At 41.7% G+C, this 19,806-nt stretch overlaps 1 protein-coding gene across 9 annotated transcripts in view; it reads left to right on the forward strand.

Moving 5' to 3' along the window:
- TCF20 (transcription factor 20) overlaps positions 1–19,465 on the forward strand; it is a 217,912-nt gene extending 198,447 nt beyond the window's left edge. For 4 of the 9 annotated variants that reach the window (XM_050953657.1, XM_050953669.1, XM_050953651.1 and 1 more), the window contains exon 4: positions 5,216–5,589. In XM_050953657.1, coding sequence (XP_050809614.1) covers positions 5,216–5,484 — 269 coding nt within the window. In that variant the 3' untranslated portion in view covers positions 5,485–5,589. Of the gene's footprint in view, positions 1–5,189; positions 5,590–7,005; positions 7,056–10,014; positions 10,143–13,949; positions 14,005–18,156 lie in introns of those variants that run through there. The other 5 variants (XM_050953676.1, XM_050953685.1, XM_050953693.1 and 2 more) reach the window with 5 other exon arrangements.
- The last annotated feature ends 341 nt before the right edge of the window (positions 19,466–19,806 follow it).

Raw genomic sequence — 19,806 nt, forward strand, 5'->3', positions numbered from 1 at the left:
CAGCTGATTTAAAAAAAAAAGCATGGCAGCACTTTGAAACAAGCTGGATTGAGAAATGTAGAAGAATCTCCTTGAAACTGCAGAAAGAATTTTAAATTTGTAGAATGCAGTTAAAAAAAGTGGAATTTAGCCATGACATAGGAGATGAACCCCTTTTCCCCCTGAAAATTGTACAGGCTGTTTAAGGATTCCCAGTAATGAGAACCTCAGATTTTTCATGTCATCTGAAAGACAGCACCTCCTGCAGTGACATGCTCCTTAGCAGTACAATTGGGCATTAGCCTGGTAGATTCCAAATGGAAAGTGTCGCCTGCGGAGTCATAAACACCACTTCCAGCAGCACCTCATTTTTGCCCACACAAGTCTCTTATCCAAGCACTGACATTGCTCACTTCTGGTATAGTTTTAGAGGAGCTGCTCCTTTTGCTCAGTGATCAGTGTACTAGTGCTATCTGTGTGTGTGCGGTTGCCTGGTGTGAACATAGATTATTTAGAATGATGGTTCTCAACCAGTGGTCCAGGGACCCCGGGGGGTGGAGGGGAGGGCAGGTTTCAGGAGCTCTGCCAAAATAAGCCAGAGAGCAGGATTAGCGTTAGGTGCCCAGGGCAGAAGGCTGAAGCCAAAGCCTGAGCAACTTAACTTTGCTGGGCAATTGCCCTGCTTGCTATTCCCTAGAACTGGCCCTTGCTTTTAATCTACTGGAAATGCAGAAACACAGTTGTTGTGGCACAGGTGGATTGTGGAGTTTTTATAGCTTGTTGGGGGTTATGGGGAGAGCTCAGAAAGAAAAAGGGTGAAAACCTCTGATTTAGAAGACAGGATTAGGGTTGGGCATTTGAATGGTCCAAAAATTCTTTGTCAGATATATTTTAAAGTGCTAATTTATTAGAACAGTAACAATGGTAACAAAGAAGAGTAAGATCTTATGGTCTCCAGCAGATTTACCCTTAGATACATATGCCTAATTACAAGAAACATGTTACTTAACTGAGTTATTTTAACTGGGAAAAATGCAAATCACTATTAAATGAAGTTCTAAAAAATGAAAGAATGGCACGATGATTCAATCAAAAAGGTAATCCACTGCCTACATCAGGCATTCTTGCTAGAATATTTGACCAAGGTCAAATAATAGGTGGTCAGCTGACATTATTTGGCTGGCTGGCTGGCTGGCTTGCTAAACCTGCACAGGATATTTCGTTGCAGGAGAAGGGTGAGTTTCTTGAACTTCATGTCTTCCTGTGTATGACTGTACAGCACTTAGCACAATAGAGCCCCAACCTATTGGTCCTTTACATGCTACCACAATATAAATGCTAAATAATAAAACAGAATTAAAATTGCAATGGAATTCAGGGTTCTTTGACATTGAATTTGATCCAGTTAAGGCCTCATCTACTGTGGTATGACACACACTCTTTAAAATTACACCCCAAAAAACTATGTTAAAAGGACATTGTAATCTTAATAAAATCAAGCAGTCAGAAGTTAGGAAATGCCTGAAGTAAAGTTGCCTGTACAATCATAATGCAGCTCCTTTGTGCATGTGTGTTAGGATACAGTGTTTGTTTACAAGATCATACTATTTTTTTCCACAGGACCTCTACCTTATTCAGTGCACAGAATGTATGGTGCTTACTTAATGACTAGCTATTCAATATTATGTTTTCTCATTGTTCAGTGTGTGACTCCAGGCCAACTCTGCTCTGCAGACAGAATTATTCTTTTCTCACGTTTTTTTTCTGTGGTGCTCATCACTGTAGCATGAGTGTTCCACAATTGCTAATGAATTTATGTTCATATCACCCCTGTGAGATGTGGCGTGTTATCCCTATTTTACAGATGGGGAACTGAGTCAGAGAGATGAATGTAAAAAATGTCCACTAATTTTGGTTGCCCAGTTTGAGAGGCCTTAGGACATGGTATTTCAGAGTACTCAGCATTGTATGACACTTCATTTGTTCAAAGAATAGCTCACGTTGACATCAGTTGTAGCTGTGATTTCGCAGCTGTGCTTCACATCAGAGCCCAATATCTCAAGCTATGGACTTGGAAAATGAGGAACCCCCAATTACTTGATCATGTGTGAAAAGTCTGGGTTAAGTGACTTGCCCAACATTACATAAGAAAATTCTGTGGCAGAGGCAGGGATAAAGTTCAGTTCTCCAGGGCAGCATTGCTGCCCTAACTATGAGTCTGTCATCTTTCTTCCTACTATTCCCTGCCTCTTTCCCTGTGCACCTTCCAGCTGCTGCAACATGAAGGAGGGATCCTATAAACAGTCTCCTCTATTATGCAATCCTAATTCATCACCGAAGCAGGTCTGTGCTGTGCACTGGAAGAGCATGGGTCCTGTGAGGGGAAAAACAATTCATCATGTAATTTAAAGCCTGTCTCATCATGCATATGCACAAGGAGGCCAAATTTGGCAACCTTACTGCTGTCATTTCCTAATTTTTGCATTCCTAATTTTGATGTTCTTTTAACACAGTTTTATGTGTAACTTCCTAGATCTTGAAAAAACAGAAATTCCATCACATGGCATCATAGTGACACCCATATGTCGTTAGCAGGGTTGAAATCTAGAGCCACCACACACACACTTCCTGCAGGAGCTAATGGCTTAACTGAGAGTAGTAGTAGGTTGTTGTACTCTGCGGACCCGTACGAGAGGGAGATGAGACACCTTGCAAATGAGTTTCACAGATATTTATAACAGCAGAGGAATGGTGAGACTCTGGAATCTTGAATTCCATTCCAGGCTCTGTAGGCAAGTGTGCTTTACTGGACATAAATTCTTCTGCCCATTTCCCCACTAGTAATTCTTTCTGCCCCATCTTCTCTAGCAAGTCCCTGTCCCAGTCCTGTATCTTCTCCATCCCTAGTTCCTTTTACCAGTTCATCTCCTCACCTAGCCAGTCCCAGTTCCCCCCTTCTGGTCTCCAGTAATCATCCACAGCCCTCACTAGCTCCTAATCCCAGTCTCTTTGCCAGCCAGCCCCAGTTTCTCACCCAGATCCTCATATGATCTGTCTTCTCTCTGCATTATTTGTGTTTTTAAAAAACAATTCTCGGAATATTGTTGGTAACAATCATGTTTTATTTTTAAACTAAATACTTCCCATTGTTTAAGTATTTTTGTAACTGAATAAGTTTTGGTATTTGAACTACAGAGAAGAACAAGTACAGCACAGCTACCTTCCTCCTTTTAGTGTCTGAGTCCATTTTCAGTAAACAAGAATAGGAATTGAATGCTAATCATAAGACTTTGTACTTATATGCTGGAGGACTCTTTTGATTTCTGGTCCTGATGGTTCATCAGGGGATCAATTTGCTGGTGATGTCCCTTTAGGATAGCAGTTAGTGCTCTGTGCTTCTACACTGAAGATCAATTTTTAGTCCTAGATCACTAGCCTGGTCCCGAATAAACCAAGTTTTGCACCACTGTTGCTGATTGTCTGTTGAGGAAGGCACATAGTTAATAAACCTGCTCCAGCCTGTGCGTATGAATGCTTTTATATATCCTAACTCAATCTTGTGTTTGATCTCCTTACATATAAAATAATCCTTGTCAAAATAAGACACCCTTGTGTGCAAGAGAGCTGAACTCTAGCTCTCCACTTGCATACGAATCAAAATTAAACAGTGCCACTTAAATAATTTCTGTATGAAGATAGGACAAAGACAACGGTGAAATCTAAGTCTGTTGAAAAGGCAAAGAAGCTTCTGCCCAGGCTTGAGGAAGCATTGAAGCATGTTTAACGCTTCAAATATTGGGGTGGCATGACTACAAGGGAAGCCAAATCGACATAGAATTGGACTTGTGGCTACTGTTCTAATGATACCCAGCCACTTTTGGAGAAGCAAAGGTTTTACTATGAAGTGTAAAATAAAGTTGCTGCAGTCTCTCGTCTTCAGCATCTTGCTTTATGCATGCTAGACGTGGATGCTACAGAAACAGGATATTGACACTCGCTGTCTTCAAATTGAAATGCTACATTAACAAGGAGATAATCTCCCAAATTTACGGCATAACTGTGGTGATACCTGATTTCAATAAGATGGTAAAAGAAAACTTGAGTTTGTGTGACATGTGGTTTGGGTGAGTGGAGGAAGAGTGGGAGCAAGTTTTGCAGGGACTGGTGGTGAATGCCAGGGTCAGGGGGCACCTGTGGTGAGTGTGATTCAACGATGTGGCTGACTGGACAATATGTGGAATGGCATGTTTCACAAGGCTATGTGAGGACACGTGGAGGAAGATTGCTGGCCCATGACTCCTATGTTGTGTTTATTGTTCATTGTGATGTGACTTTATGGTGCTTTGCACTATGGTAATAATAATATGGAGATAGCTATTGTTAACGTTTCATCTGTGTTTAGCTTTCATCTTTTCAAATTTATGAAGAGCCACTGATGTCTGAGATAACTTAGTCCTAGAAACATCTCCATGGAAACAGGATCCTTGTTTCTTGAGATTTCGCATCCACTCCCTCTGTTTGTTTGTTTTTCTTCCCCACCTGGAGTCAAATCCTGATTGTTACATCACGGTTGTCTCCACAGCATCCATATTATGTGATATCACAAACAAAGGATGTGTACTCCGTAAACAGAATAACTAGCAAATGATGAATTCTTAAGGGACAAAAACCCTCTTTGCTTGTAAATGTTCTTTGTGAAGGGTAACAAACCAGAGAGAGAAAGAGAGAGACAAAGTACAAGGAGATATAAGCATAACTGTGTGTCAAAATCCTCTTTTGTTATATGTTTTCCCTGACTGCTCCATGCAGGAAAACCTGCTCAAACAAGGTGCATGGCTGCCTTTCCATCTTCCTCCTTGAACTGACCTTAGCTTGATGTATTATTATCTTGCTATCTAAAATTACCTCTTGGAGTTGATTTTTAAAGTTTACTTGACTGGGTAATGAAATGTGTGATCTTAGGTCACCAGTTCAAATCCAGGCCAGGTTGGTAGTAAGCAAAAGTTTTTGCCATCTTAAGAGTAGTCAGTGGCAGTTATGAAATGATCTCAGTGTCTCTCCCATTCCCAGTGTGGAGATAAGTGTCCCTAACCTTTAACACTAGTTACCACAGTTGACATTAGTTGGCTCCAATGTTGGCATTTATGGCAGAAAAAGACAAAGATTGAATAATAGATATTGAGCTTTTCTTATCCCGACGCATGGTCCAGATCCAGGGCATGAGTTGTCTTGACAGGAAACGACGTGTGGAAGCTTATACTGCCCACCCCTATATGCCCTTCCCATTTGGGGGATGAATGGAGGATTTCGTCTGTCACCAGTGCTGAGTTCACTAAAAGGAGAAAACAATCTTCTCTCTCTAATATTTTCAGGTTTGTTCTGATGATTACTGTGTTGTACAATGATAATTCATGGTACAGTCTCATTGTGCAAAATTCCTATCTTTATAATGAGACAGTCTTTGCTATACTGCATCTGAAATTATTGCCCTTAGCACAGGGATAAGGGTTTTTATTCTCTTTTTTTAAATCTCTGAAGTAACTTCAGCTATTGCATGCTACTTCCTTTTGATTCAGGCCAGAGGCATTGATTTTGAAACTGAGAAATGTTTCATACCAGCAAAGGAAACTGCTTGGGTGTCTAGAAAGCATTGCCCTGAAGCCCTAGGTGCTGTCTGTTAAACTCATCTAGCAGATTGGAACAGCAGAGAGCTGTAGTTATGCTACATACTTAAGATTTTAAATTAGCACATTTTATTAACCACAGTGCAACTTGCTGGCAATCTGGGGACATTGGAGAGGACACGAGGTCATAAATGCCTTGCTGAATTCTTACACTGATGATCCACCAGAAATAACACAGTAATGAGATGCTGGCTGAGTAACATCAGGTATTTGGAGGTGGTGTCAAAAGTTTGACCAAGAGTGGTGTAGCACCATAGATGACAATACCTAGCAGATGTAGCTGAACCCCCTATGTAGAGTGCACTGCAGCTTCAGGATTTGATTGTGAAATGGAAATGTGGGGCACTTGGAAATCCCAAAGTAGAAGGCTGGAGCTCTTGTTGCCTTTAGTGCACCCTCTTCTATGGATACAGCACTTAACAGTTCCAGGAGCTGTTAATGTAGCACCTCTTAATAATGCTAAAGTCACTTTTAAAAACAAACTTGATCTGTTCTAGTGTCCTTAAAAATGTGAAGTCATTAAACTGTTTCTTAGATTAGGGAAGCTTCACAGTTAGAGTGTGGAAGCAGATCCAAGAGCAATATGAGTGACCCTGCAGTATATCAAGCGTGGTGCCAATGAACAAAACTTGATCACCAGATTTGGGGTTAGAAATAAGTCACAACACACACACCAACTTTTTTCTGCCCCTGATGTTTCAGGGACTTTCTGCTAAACATGAGGGGCAGTCACTTTCCTCTGAAGCATAAAGCAGGGATAATATGCTAAGATGAGATGGGTGTATCTCAGGGGTTCTCAAACTGGGGGTCGCAAGGTTATTACATGGGAGGTCGCAAGCTGTCAGCCTCCACCCCAAACCCCACTTGACCTCCAGCATTTATAATGGTGTTAAATATAAATTATAAACACTTACAAATATATGGGGGGGGTCACGCTCAGAGGCTTGCTATGTAAAAGGGGTCACCAGTGCAAAAGTTTGAGAACTACTGGTGTGTATAGTCTTTCCTGTCTTTGTATTTCTAAGGGTTAGAATTCATGAAGCCAGGAGAGATTTGTGGGTTTGCTCTGATTTTTACTCCTTATGCAGCAGTGAGGCATTAGGTGAAAGTTGGGCTTGGCATATTGATTGTAGTAAAGACAATATCACTCAGGTCTATTGGTAACTTAATTTACTAAAATATTCCTGAAACCCTTTCCTCCAAAAAACCCCAAATAGTAATTCTAGAAGAGATCTCTGAATACAACATCTATCTGAAAGGTATGATCAATACACACACATTATGCAAAGTATACTTTTATGTATAAAATAATCAAATTGCTGTCTGTCTTCTCCTCCTCTAGATTGTTTACTAAACGAAGAGAATTTCTCAGTGAGGTGCCCCAAGCACAAGGTAAGAGGAAACCTCTTCCCTGCTAGGTCCATACAGAGCTTTCCTCCTCTGGGCTCTGTCTACATTTGTTTTAATGAAGTAATTTTATACCCAGATAACATGTTTTAGAGGGAGGAGATGCTTTTAGGTGAAGCCGTGTGTGTGTGTAGGTCTGTGGGAGATGCATTTTTGGGGATAAGTATCTACCTAGAAGAATACAGATTACTTAAGAAGATCTGTGAAGCCTACTATATGTCTTTGCCATTTGCTGTCTAGACCTTCAGAGAGACTATATGAAACCCAGCTTAATTTCCTATCTTTTCTGGTACAGTCGATACGCTCCTTTTTGAGTGCTATACTGCAACTTTTTGTTGAAAGTTCTTTCTGGGCTTTACCAGGAATGCAAGAAGGAAGGAGAAACGTCTAATGGAAAAGTTTTAATCTGCTGTTGGAAGCAAAGACTTGCCAGAAATAGAAGCAGCTTGTCATAGTTCAGCAGCAGTTACCAGGTTGAGTACTGATTCTGTTTCCCTCACATCCTCAGTACTCAGCTGATTCTGTTTCCCTCACACCCTCAGTACGAGTTACCGAAGCATCAACCTGTATAACTAGGTGATCAAAAACATCAGGAGGAATGGCGATTCTGGTGGCTAACAGGAATCTATTTAAATTGTGTGAGAGTATAGACAGCACAACTTGTAAGTTAGATTTTGGGATGGGGAGGGGGAGGAGGATTCTGCTCCCTAGCACTTGCAAGAATGCTTCAGAGAATTCAGTTACTCCATTCAGGTACATGTCAGCAGTTCTCCTCTGCTGTGCTTTGGATTAGACTGACATCTGGTGGCTTCTGGTCTTTTTACAAGGTAGTTCTGAAAGATAAAATCTATATACAGGAGAAGAGTATATTGAGCAAGTGGTTTTACCACAACAAGCTATTTTTATGTATTTACCCCCTCACTTTTTAAAAAACAGTGGTGGTTTGTTTTTTATGTTAAAAATTCAGATCCTGTCTAGCTTGGAAGACTCTAGGCCTTTGGTTCTCAATTTGTAAGCAATGATCAGCCTTCCTTTTAATCATCCTTTCATTTAAAAAAAAAAAAATTCTAGTCCTCATGGTTGCAGAGAGAATCTCAGAAATGTGGAACAAGCATAAACCAATGCACTAATGCCTGCCGGAATCAATAATTGAAAGGTCTGAACTGCCCCAACAGCTGGATGAAACTGGTGTCTTTTTTTGTACACTTGTCTACTGTGATTGTGAAGGATCTGTAACGCAAGGATTTCCTGGTTTTGCTGTCCACTGACAAGACATGTTATAGCAGTGGTTCTCAAACTATGGTTTGGGACCCCAAAATGGGTTGTGACCTCATTTTAATGGGGTCACCAGGGCTGTCTTGGACTTGCTGGGGCCTGGGCCTGGAGCCCGACCCCCACCACACAGGGACGAAGCCTAAGCCCACTGGCCAGGGCCAGAGCCCAAGCATGGGGGCTTCAGCCCTCGGCAGCAGGGCTCAGGTTGCTTACTGGTGCTGAAGCCCTTGGGTTTTGGCCTCCCCATCCAGGGCGGTGGGGCTCTGGCTTTGCACCACCACCCCTCCGCACTAGGGCAGTGGGCCTCAGGTGGGCTCAGGCTTCAGTCCCCCACTCCTAGGGTAATGTATTAATTTTTGTTGTCAGAAGGGGGTTGCGGTGCAATAAAGTTTAGAACCCCTGTTAATGGGTTAAAAAAATTAAAATAATATCAACTTTTAAAGCTTTCTAGCATTCAGTTCTTGCAGATAGGTTGGGTTGGCAGTGCTGAATTAGTGCTTTCCTCTCAAACTACAATAGGAAAACATTAAAACGCAGCTGCCTTGTGACTAGAATGCAGTCTGTTTTGTAAGCTATTTGAACACAGTTCAGTTCACTGGTAAGGTCTGAGAGAACAGAGGATGGCAGTGGAACTGAAACAGGTACCTGATGAAGCTGTAAAAGTGTGACATTTACTAACAGTAAGCCCAGTGCAGATCTTTTGCCTGTTTTATGGGAAGAAATTGGCATTCGTCATCTGCAGCTTTTTCATGGTAAAGTTTTGAGTCACTTGTTTGAGCTCAAGAGAGAATGGAAGGATTTTCCTTGCTTGAATGTGGCTCTGCCCTTGCTGAATGCTTCACTGATCAGCATTAGTTTGCTCCAAAGCTTCCTGGGAAGAATTACATGGGTTCTCAGCCTGAGGGTCATGACCACCTTATCCTTCCAATATTGTAAATGGGAGGGTGGGAGGGCCAAGCTAGAGATGGTTGAGGGATGATCCTGATATGAAAAAAGTGGTCTTGATGTGGAAAAGGCTGAGAACCACTGTGTTAAAATGACTAATTGGAGAAAAAGTTAAACTGTGACTTTGCGAGAGCCAAAAGGGTGAAAGTTTAGTAATTGAGAGAGGAAGGGACTTTTAGACAGACTGTTTAAAGCTCTTTGCTTTATGTTAATGCCTATTTAACCTCAGTAGCTAATTAACACTAGACACTCTGTCTCTTTAATTGAGGTTTGAGAGCTAACTTTATAAATCCTCTGGCACATCTAGTGGGTGCTCCAGCCGAGCCAGGGATGGTCATGCTCAACATTCCTGATATTTTTAGGGTTGAGTAACAGTGTTGGGGAAGAGAACTTTTAAGCCTCTTGTATAGACCATAAAAGGGCACATGTCCAATGTTTCAGAAATCCTTTGCCAGTCACCTTTTAAAGGGTTTTATTGAGAAGTTTTTGCTTTTTCTTGTGAAATTCTTTATATATTTTTTTTAATTTAAAACCAAACTCTCCACTCTTGCTTAATGACAGCTCTTGTCATGGGGAAAATCCTGTCTGAAAATCTGTATAACTCATTCCAGTGTATTGACTTTTCTTTCTCTCTTTCATTCTCTGTGTGCCTCTCTTTCCCTCCCCTGTCTCTTGCTCTCCCTCATATCTCCTTGCTCCTCCGCCTTTTGGCTTGGGTCATCAGCCCCTCCTTCCTTGCTCTCTTCCCTCCTTGCAGAACAAGATGGTGAAAGGCAGTCTCAGCACAGAGCAGTCGGAGCGGGGGTGAGGGGGGAAGTGTGCTCCTGGGAATGGAAATAAAAGCAAGCACAGGTGAGTTGTGGGGAGGACTTCCAGTTCCGCCCCCTGCCCTCTCTCCACTTCTGTGGGAGAAGTTGGGGCAGTTTGTACACACACAGAGGTTATAACTGGGATTGCTTTGATTTTTGTTCCTCCGTTTTCTTCAGGCTAGTGGTTTCATTTTTGTATTTCTTTAGCAATTCCCTCTGTTCGCTGGTCAAGGGCAAAGCTTAATAACTGCCCTCCTCTACTGTTGTTGGATTTCACCCAACTCCCATATTCAGTGCCAGAAATGTCCACTCATACTTTTGTCTCTTCCATGTATGTCAGAATCTGGCAGAAATCTTTCCTTAATTTTATGGAACCTAAATAGTGAACTTCCAAAAACCAACCAACCAATAAACAAACACAAAACCAACCCCACCACCTCACTTAGGTGTAGGATTGCCACCTTCTTAAACTTTGTATTTAGGAATGAACTAGTCTTATTGTACTTACAGTTTTGTAATGTGGATGTTGCCAGGTCAGAATTTAGTTGCTTTGATATTTCAAAATGATTATAATTGTGCAGTGATTATAGTCTTGCAAGCCTCTCACTTTTAGAATGCAGGATACCTCTACCCAAACTGGGGCAAGAGGTGATCCTTACTAGAGACCTGTTACACTCTTCCCCCTCCCATACCAAGCCCTTTCTCCTGCCTGTCCAACAAAACTGGAGCTGAAGTAGGTAGAGTCATATCTGTGTGGCCACAATCTTACGAATCTCTCTAATATTTATCCTTGTATTGGTTACCAAAATGCAAAGCCATTGAGAAATGCACTTCCTCATACCCTGGCTCTGCAGAATATCCATTTAGTTATCTAGATAGCTTGCAGATCACTATCAATATGCAGCGCACCCAAAAAAAGTCATTGCTATCTGATGGCAGCTTGGTGGCCTAAGGCCAAGTCTATACCACAGACCTTTATCAATATAGCTATGTTGCTCAGGGGTGTGAAAAATCCACACTCCTGAGTGATGAAGTTATACCAACCTAACCCCCCATATAAACCAGCACTGTGTCCACAGGAGAGATTCTCCTGCCAATTATAGCTACTGTCTCGGGTAGGTGGATTAACTACACTGGTGGGAGAAGTTCTCCTATCGGTAGGGCCCTATAAAATTCATGGTCCATTTTGGTCTATTTCACAGTCATGGGATTTTAAAAATAGTAAATTTCATTATATCAGATATTTTTAAAAACTGAAATTTCGCAGTGTTGTAATTGTAGGGGTCCTGACCCAAAAAGGAGCTTGGGGATGGGGAGGTGTCACAAGGGGGGCTACAATATTGTTACTCTTACTTCTGCGCTGCTGGTGGCGCTACCTTCAGAGCTGGGTTGCCAGAGAGTGGCGGCTGCTGGCTGGGAGCCCAGCTCTGAAGGCAGAGCCACTGCCACCAGCAGTGCAGAAATAAAGATGGCATGGTATGACATCGCCACGCTTACTTCTGCGCTGCTTCCTATAGAGTTGGGCACTCAGTGAGAAGCCGCCACTCTCCAGCCGTCCAGCTCTGAAGGCAGCAGTGCAGAAGTAAGAATAGCAATACTGTGACACCACCCATCCCAAAAATAACTTTGTGACACCCCCCCACACACACACACAACTCCCTTTTGGATCAGGACCCCAAATTTGAGAAACACTTGTCTCCCGTGTGAAATCTGTATAATATAGGGTAAAAGTACATAAAAGACCAGATTTCATGGAGGGAGACCAGATTTCATGGTCCATAATGCATTTTTCATGGCCTTAAATTTGGTAGGGCCCTACCTATCGGTGTAGGAGCATCTTTGCCAAAGTGCTAGCAGTTGCGCCACTATAGTGCTGTACGTGAAGACAAGGCATAAATGAAATGAGTTTGCAATTTCAGAGTCCTATTGGAGCAGGTATCCCCAATCACCCCCAAGTTGGCACTAATTGGATCTCTGACCTCATTCTGTTGCTCATTTGCATTACCCTGGTCTTGCTTGCCTCTGTCCCTTTTCCCTGATTCCGCAGATGAGTTGCTCTTTTACTTCTACTGCCTTATCTAAGTACAGCTATTTCCCCCTTCTTGACTCCCTTCTCTTCTCAGCCACTTCCTGATAAGTCTTGCCTTAAAACCTTCCTTATTTCTCTAGTCAAGTGACTACAAAGTGGTTTTTGTGGTATTTTATATGAAGTGAGATTTAATAAATTGTTTTGTATTTCATATGTGCAATAGCAGAAAACAATTAGTATTTGGTATTAGGACTCTGTGATGTGGCTGTTGGCTTTGTTTAGCTCAGCCCTTCTGTGATTTTTAGTACTCTTACATTCTGAGACTTTCATTAAAGAAAAATAGCCATTCAAACAAAATTTAACCATTATTATTTATTGTTGATTTTTCCCTAAGTAGTAAAGATTATCAAGTTTTTTAATTAAGCTTTATTTTTGTCTTCCATAAAGTGTAAATGATGGTGCGGCTGAGCAATAATTGGATGATGGTCTAGCAGTGTGTGTTGTTGGTGTCTTTTGCATCTCTGTAAACTTGAGCAGACATGGAACTGGCTTCTTTATGATAATCAGGGTGGACTGTTTAAATAAAAGCAATTTAAATTACTGATTTTAATCATATTTTAAATCAGTAACCAGGAAACCTTGGTTAAAAGAATAGATTTTAATCTTGTTTTGCATTTGTACGTTTTAGTTCTTTTGCTAAAAAGAGGTTGATTGTCACTGGCCGGTAACCATTAAAACATGCTAATTTGCAACTATATAATCTTTACATTAAAACTGGTCCTTCATTTTTCTAACCAGGTGGATACACTGTAGCTATACACATTGATTTAAGCTGTTATATAGCTTAACTTGCATTTATTGAGATTCTTAATTTTTACTTTTTATGATAGAAAATGGTTGATGCATTTCTTATTTATTAAATTAATTTTTTACTTGTCATTTGTGTTAAGCTCTGTTTGGATAGAAATTAAAATTCAATTAAAACAGCATTTTTAATGTATTAGAACCTTAAATGTGCTTGATACTTACGGAAAAAAGTTTATAAAAACATGTTTTAGATGCAAAACTATCTAATTTATTAAAAGAAAGTGTCTGTAGTAAGTAGATTGAACTGATTGGTTCTGGTCACTACGCCATTCAAGATTTTAGAACTGGGAGATCTCATCCTCTCACACCTAGTTTTTATTCGTAGATTGGAAGAGGAAGACAGTCTTTCCTACTTTTTTAATTCTGACTTCGTTTCTTAACTTAGAATTAACTAGTAATTGAATTGAACTAGTTGAATAAACTGAAATGAGGAAGATATTGTCTACACCTGCAGAAATGGCTCCTGCTCTGAAAAGTTGTTTAGCAGTACAGCAAAGTCTGGTTCCAGGTCTTAATATAGGTTGTCAGTTTCAAATTTAATTTTAAATGTTTTTTAAAATAAACAAACCTTATTTAATTAAAATTTATAAAAAAGTGGTTTTTAATTATTTTTAAATTATTTATTTTTATCCTCCCTGATAACTGCTTAGATCTTTGTTTTATAAGACTTCAGGAGTCAGTGAACTTTAATGTGTCCTTAATTTTTTTTCATGTGGGTTTTTCAATTTCAAGTTGCCTAACTTGTAGTGTATTCTTAGAGGAAAGTAGCTGCATAGTTTTCCAGTGTTGATCCCCTCTCGCAGGGTAGTCTGGTCTGAGTTTCATGCTTGATTCGTTTTAAGTTCCACGAGGCAGATACCTGTCATCTTAGCTTTATAAAGTGCTTTCTACAGCTATGGTGCTCAAAGTATTATTAATAATAATAATCATTGTATTCTGTTCCTCCCCTCCTAGAAGGAAACAGTGGATCCCCAGGACATTTGCTCTTGCTTGTGACAAGCCCTCTTAGGTGAGGGGAAGGATTAGGGTGTGAAAGAGGGGGAAAACTGTTCTTCTGACAACTTCTTTCCCCTTCCAACTCTGCCTCTACCTCTCCCCTCTCCCAGCATTCTTCTGCTCCCCATGGGAAGTTGTAGGCATGCCTCTCAACCATCCAACCTGCCAATGTGAAAATTACGCCACCACAGTGCGTGACAAATGACACTGGTGTTTTGTTGTATGCCACACCATAAACAAGTATCTGCTGCTTGTGGTGTGCATACAGCAAAACAAAAGTGTTCCACTTTTAGAGTCAGGTATGTGTGGGGTCCCTTTCCAGGCTTCTAGTGGATTCAGGAATGGGGTCTCTACATGGGCTTTTCATGGGGCACCAGAGTGAGGACCTGAGTGATCCCTGCCCAGACTGCCCTCAAATTAATTCTTGCTACATCCCCATACAATTAAGGAGGTCCCCAAATGTATGCAGCCTCCCACATTCCAAGCATGCCCTTCACACACACTGCTGATTTACCATCCTCCGCTATACCTCCAAAGGGGCTGCTCTTGGTCATGATCTTCTTTCTCTTCCCCCTTTACTCCCTTCTCTCGCCAAGGAATATAGAGAGGCCAGTGAGCTAAAGACTGAAGCTGCTCAGGAGGAGCCAGTGTTAGATTTTGAATAGGAGAGGAGCTGGTAGGCCTAGCCCTAGACATTGTTCACAGGAGGGAACAGGGACCACATCAGGTTCTTGAGCTGCAGGGTTGTTTTTTGCTCCTTCTTTCTTTCCCTCTTGTGTAAGCCTAGCAGCACCCTCTCCTGTGTGACTACCGCTGTAAACTCATGGGCAGCTCCCCTCCTTTCCTCATAGGCCTCTTTGCTTCTGGGAGTAGAGGAGCAGGGAGTCTGGAGCTGCAGCTTGAGAAGCAGCTGCTTCCACTACCAGCCAGCAGCCCCTGTCCTGCAAACTACCAGTTTGGGCCAGAGAGCCTGAAGTAGCTCTAATGTTGACAATAGTGCATAATGCAGTACAGGTCAGAACTCTGGTTGTAGGGCTGCAGCCTTTGCTGCTTATCTGGTTTCAGGGACTCTCCAAGCGGCCCAGTCTACATCTGACAGTACTTCTCATTTATGAATGTGTGTGTCATGGTCTTGTTACCCACTACTGTCTTCTCCCAGGCTTGTTAATGTTTCCACCTGCATGGGTATTTTTGTTGGAGGAATGGCAATAAATCATCTCTCCACATTTGGGTATTGGTTTTGGAAGTGGAAGGTTTATGGTACATTGCTGCTTTTCCTGTTTTGCTGAAAGTGGAGATTCCTGCCTCTCAGGCCAAGGAAGCTCTAACTGGAGGCTACAAGGCTAGAGCCTGATAATGCAAGCTCTCTTCTGTATAGCTTAGCGAAAATTGTTAAATAACATCTACTTTTAACTCATATAGTAGGGCTTCTTTCCTCTCAAAGCTGTAAGGGAGGTCTGCTGCCTAAATATATATGACCACCAAATCTGACTGACCAGTTCTTGGCACAGGACCCCAAGGAAAAGAGGGAGGTGATTTAAAGCATCTTTATGCTCCTTCAGTCCTTGGAGACAGTTTAGCCCATAGCAGAAGTAAAAGCAGCTTCCATGCTCCTCTAACCAGTGCTTGTTTGTAACTGCCTGCTAGAGCTGTTCTGCTGGCCAGGGGTCAGTGGAGCTAGATGCTCCCTCAGCGCGTTACCTCCCACCCCCAAGATGCTCCCTTATATGAGCCTGGGAGGGGGAAGAAAAGTGGGGTGTTGTAGAGCTGACTATGCCTGCTGAAGATTCTCCCCCTTGCTAGAATCTCCAGCTGCTCTGTTGGGGCATCTTTAGGGCCACTTTGCACAGCAGGAGGGGTGCATAGGGGCCAGACAAGGAGACACGGATCTGGCCCATAAGCTCTGAATAAAAATCCTGGTGTGAAAGTATGGAGTAGTATGAGTTAAGGCATCCTCAAAATGATGACAAGGATTTGAGAATCCCACAGGGGAGAGGAAAGGAGGATAAAACCACAAGTATATGAAAGCTGGGTGTTGCATTTCTCCTCACCTCGTCTCTTCTCCCAGATACTTCTAATTTAGAGATACTGGTGTCTCTCCCCACCCCTCTATAATAGAGAATGTCTTATGGCTCCTTGCCTCTCCTTTGGTGCTGCACCCCTCCCACCAATCAAACTGTTCTTGTAAGTTTGAATAAATGTGATATGCATGGGTAGTTTAGGGAAACTATCTTCTCAGAGTGGGACAGATGTGTGTCCTGTTGCTGCTTTTGGTGGAAATGGGCTGTAATGTTGCCTGCTAGAATGGAAGGAATAGACTATTGGGGTGGTTGGGTTTTTTTTCTTTGTTTTTGGCTGCGTTCATTCTGATCTCCGTAAGGGGAAAAAAGGCCTGCACTCTAGTGCTCTGGATCAAGTTCGAGAATGGGAGTGGGTTGTGTCTGTTTGCTGCTTCTCTCTTCCTGAGCCAGTTTGCCCCTAGAACATTTGTGTCAATTCCAGATATGTAGAGTGACTGTGTGTGAGTGCACCTGGTGCTCTGGATTTTTTCCAGGAACAGGGAGGAACTTTATACATGGTGAGCCTGTTCCTTCCCTGAGTCAGTGCCTAATGCTCTGGATTGCTTCCAAGCATGGGCAAGCCACAGTTGAACAGAAGCCAGAGGCAGCAGCTTGGGCTTGCTACTCCTTCAATAAGGGCTTACAATTGCACAATAATGAATACCAACAAGGATTAGCTGACAGAGCTGTTACTTCTAGGAATTGCCCTCTCTCCTTCAGTGATATCTCCTCTTTATAATAGTCTGTTGTTTTTTACACACTTGCTTTATATCTTTTTGTTTGCCCTTAGCCTTATATTGCTGCATGTGAAAATTTTAGCAGTAAAGTAGTATGCTTGCTGGGATGGGGGATCTACTTTGTGTGCTGATACCCCGAATAGCTTGTCTTTTCATAGCACAGCCAGCTGGGAGTTCTGGAGTTGTAACTGTCAGTAGTTAGGTGTGTTTTGTGCGTGCACTCCTAATACTATTAACTGCAGTACATATGTCCAGCATAAGTTGTGGGTTTTGTTTTTCACTTGAGCTCATTTATGAGGGGGAAAGGATATATGAGTGTTACATGAGCTACAGCAAAGGAATATTCTTGCAAAATAACTAAATCTTGGGTCACAGGAAGGAATAGAATATTTAAATCTTATGTTTTTTCTTAGCAGTGGCAACTTGTTAAGGGAGAGTGAGGTGTTTTCTAGAAAAGTGAACAGGAAGTGTGGCTTTAATTGTGAAGAATTCGACTCCTGTTTTGAGCTATTTCAGTCCCAACTATACTTAAACTCCTGGAGTTCTGTATCTTTTCTCATGCGGGTTTTCGATCTGTGCAGTTGAAATACTTAATATTCTAGAGAAGGACTGGCCATTCCAGAGTTTGAGGTTTTGCCTGAAGACACCCCAAGATTTCCTTACATTAATCTTACCCCTGCAGTTTGCAACCTACAACACTAATCTTACCCCTGCAGTTTGCAACCTACAACAAGAAAACAGCATAAGGAAATGTAAACTATACACAAAATGTGGCTCATCCTCCCTCTAGTGAGGACTGGCCACTTCAGGCAATTAATAACTGGATATGGAACCTGTGAACTCAATCATCAGTTTCATTACAGTCCCAGGTTGGTATTGGTTGAAAGTTGTTACTATCTGATGGCTGGTTGGTGATCTGTCTGTATGAAATGTGTTGGCATCTCGGTCCAGTTCCTAGTGGGCAGGAGTCACATCACAGAGCCACCGTCATAACTGATCCTAATTGGGCCCCTTTGTTGCCAGTTTCCAGCAAACAGACTGAGGATTAATGATCTTCTCACTGCAGGAAGTGGTTCTGTGTTATAAGGTCTGTGGCTTGGTGGTGATAGGGGAAACGTATGCCCCTGCGGCTGCCCATGCTGTACCCCTTCTGTAGCTAAGCAGATTAGTCTCCAAGGCTTGTTAATCCGATACCTTTCATCACATAAAATTTGTTGTAAAGAAATAACAACAATCATGCTTCTGTAAACTTAGCTCTTGGCATTGGTGTTATGTCAGGTTGTTGGGTAAGCTGCTCTGAAGTCCTGGTGGCTGTTACAAGGGTAACTATAAGTATACTAATATTGCTGTGTTCACTTTGTTTTGCAGGTTAGGCTGTTGAGATAAAAAGCGGTGGACATTCATGACTGAATGAAATCTCTCCCACTGTGCAGCCGTGCCCCCTCTTGATGTGCCTGCCAATGCCAGCACTTCCTTCATAAATTCTTACATCACACTCAAGACTGATGACATCACAGAATATGACCAAGGAGTCTGAACCAGCTGTTTCCATGGACACAAACTCCATAGTGACAATGGGAAGGGGAGGGAAAAAGAGGAAACAGGTGGGGGGAATTAAAGAGGGAGGGATAAAATATATATATATATATATAAAGATCTATTTTTTAGTCTCGGAAGACTTTGTTTTAAATGAAAGGTGCACTATCCCTTTTTATGCATTTGATTCAATGTTAAAAACACAGATAAATTCACAATTTCTTCTAGCTACAGTAAATGTTAAATCCAGAATCCAAAGGAGGCTCCTGAACTATCCCCCTTTTTGTTGAAAAGGGAGTGGAATTATGCATTCCACTAACCAGATTTGTCTCCCTCCTCTTCTCCCCCAGCTTCTGGAAGAAGAGCTCAAGATTTAAAGAAAATAAAACAAAAAATCCTCTTTCGTGACAAAACTGCCTGTGGGGTAGGAAGGGGGATTGGATGGCTGCAGGCAATGAGTTGTTCATATGTGTATGCGTGGGGAGTGAGTTTACAATATTTTCTTTTCAAGAAACACTATTTATTTTGATTAACAATAGAAGCTTGAAAAACATCTGACTCCTAGGTCATGCGACTTGTGAAGTAAAAGGTAGCTGCTGCTAGCCAAATACACACACCCCAAATAGATGTGGATATGTCTGCACCAAATGGTGGGTGCGGGGAGGGTGTTTCTGCCATTCACAGTAATGATGAACACCCCTAAATCATTCCAAGAAGCTGCCGTCTCTTTTGAAAGCAGGCTAAAGGAGGATGTTGCTTTGTCTGCCAGGGTGGGAAGTTGAACAGGAAGTCTGAATGTTGATGGAATCAATGTGTGTTTAAATTGTCCAGGAAAGTTCAGTTAACCCTTCTTTAGTGCGTTGGTGGGTTGTTTGGGGGTTTTGTTGTTTTTTTTCCGAAGGAAGGGAGAATGTCAATTTAATAGCCTATACCATATGGTTATTTTTTTTGTAAATTGTGTAATTTTTGAACATTTGAGTTTAAAAAAACAAATAATTTTTTTCTTGTTAAGGCCTTAAGAAGGGGTTAGTGCATCTTTCAGGGGTCACTCTGCCATGGGAATAAAATAGCTGTTTCACAAACAGTTTTATATAAAAAAAAAAAAAAGCTTAAAAAACTAATAAACTTCATTTTAACCTTGTTTCCTTTTGTTTTGTGAATGTAACTTGGTTTGTTGAAAGGGAGGGGAGACATGCTAACATTCAGCTGCCACCTTTTGGGTTGTTTGCCTTCTGTCATCTTTGTGTGTTTCCTTCATGGATGAGATTTCCTTAACCATCTGGACTGGCCAAGGAGGAGGGAGACAGTGAAGTTTTTATTATTAGGATTTATATGGTGCCTAGGCATAGCTAGCCAGTAGGATCACTTGACTCACTGAACTCCTAGTTCATGTGTAGTAGTATTGCACTACCTGTCTGACCTTTCCTTTACCCATAGGATGGTACCGTGCTCTAATGACTTCACAGGCTGTGGTGCACAGAG

Source organism: Gopherus flavomarginatus, chromosome 1 (assembly GCF_025201925.1).
Source record: "Gopherus flavomarginatus isolate rGopFla2 chromosome 1, rGopFla2.mat.asm, whole genome shotgun sequence".
NCBI lineage: Eukaryota > Metazoa > Chordata > Testudines > Testudinidae > Gopherus > Gopherus flavomarginatus.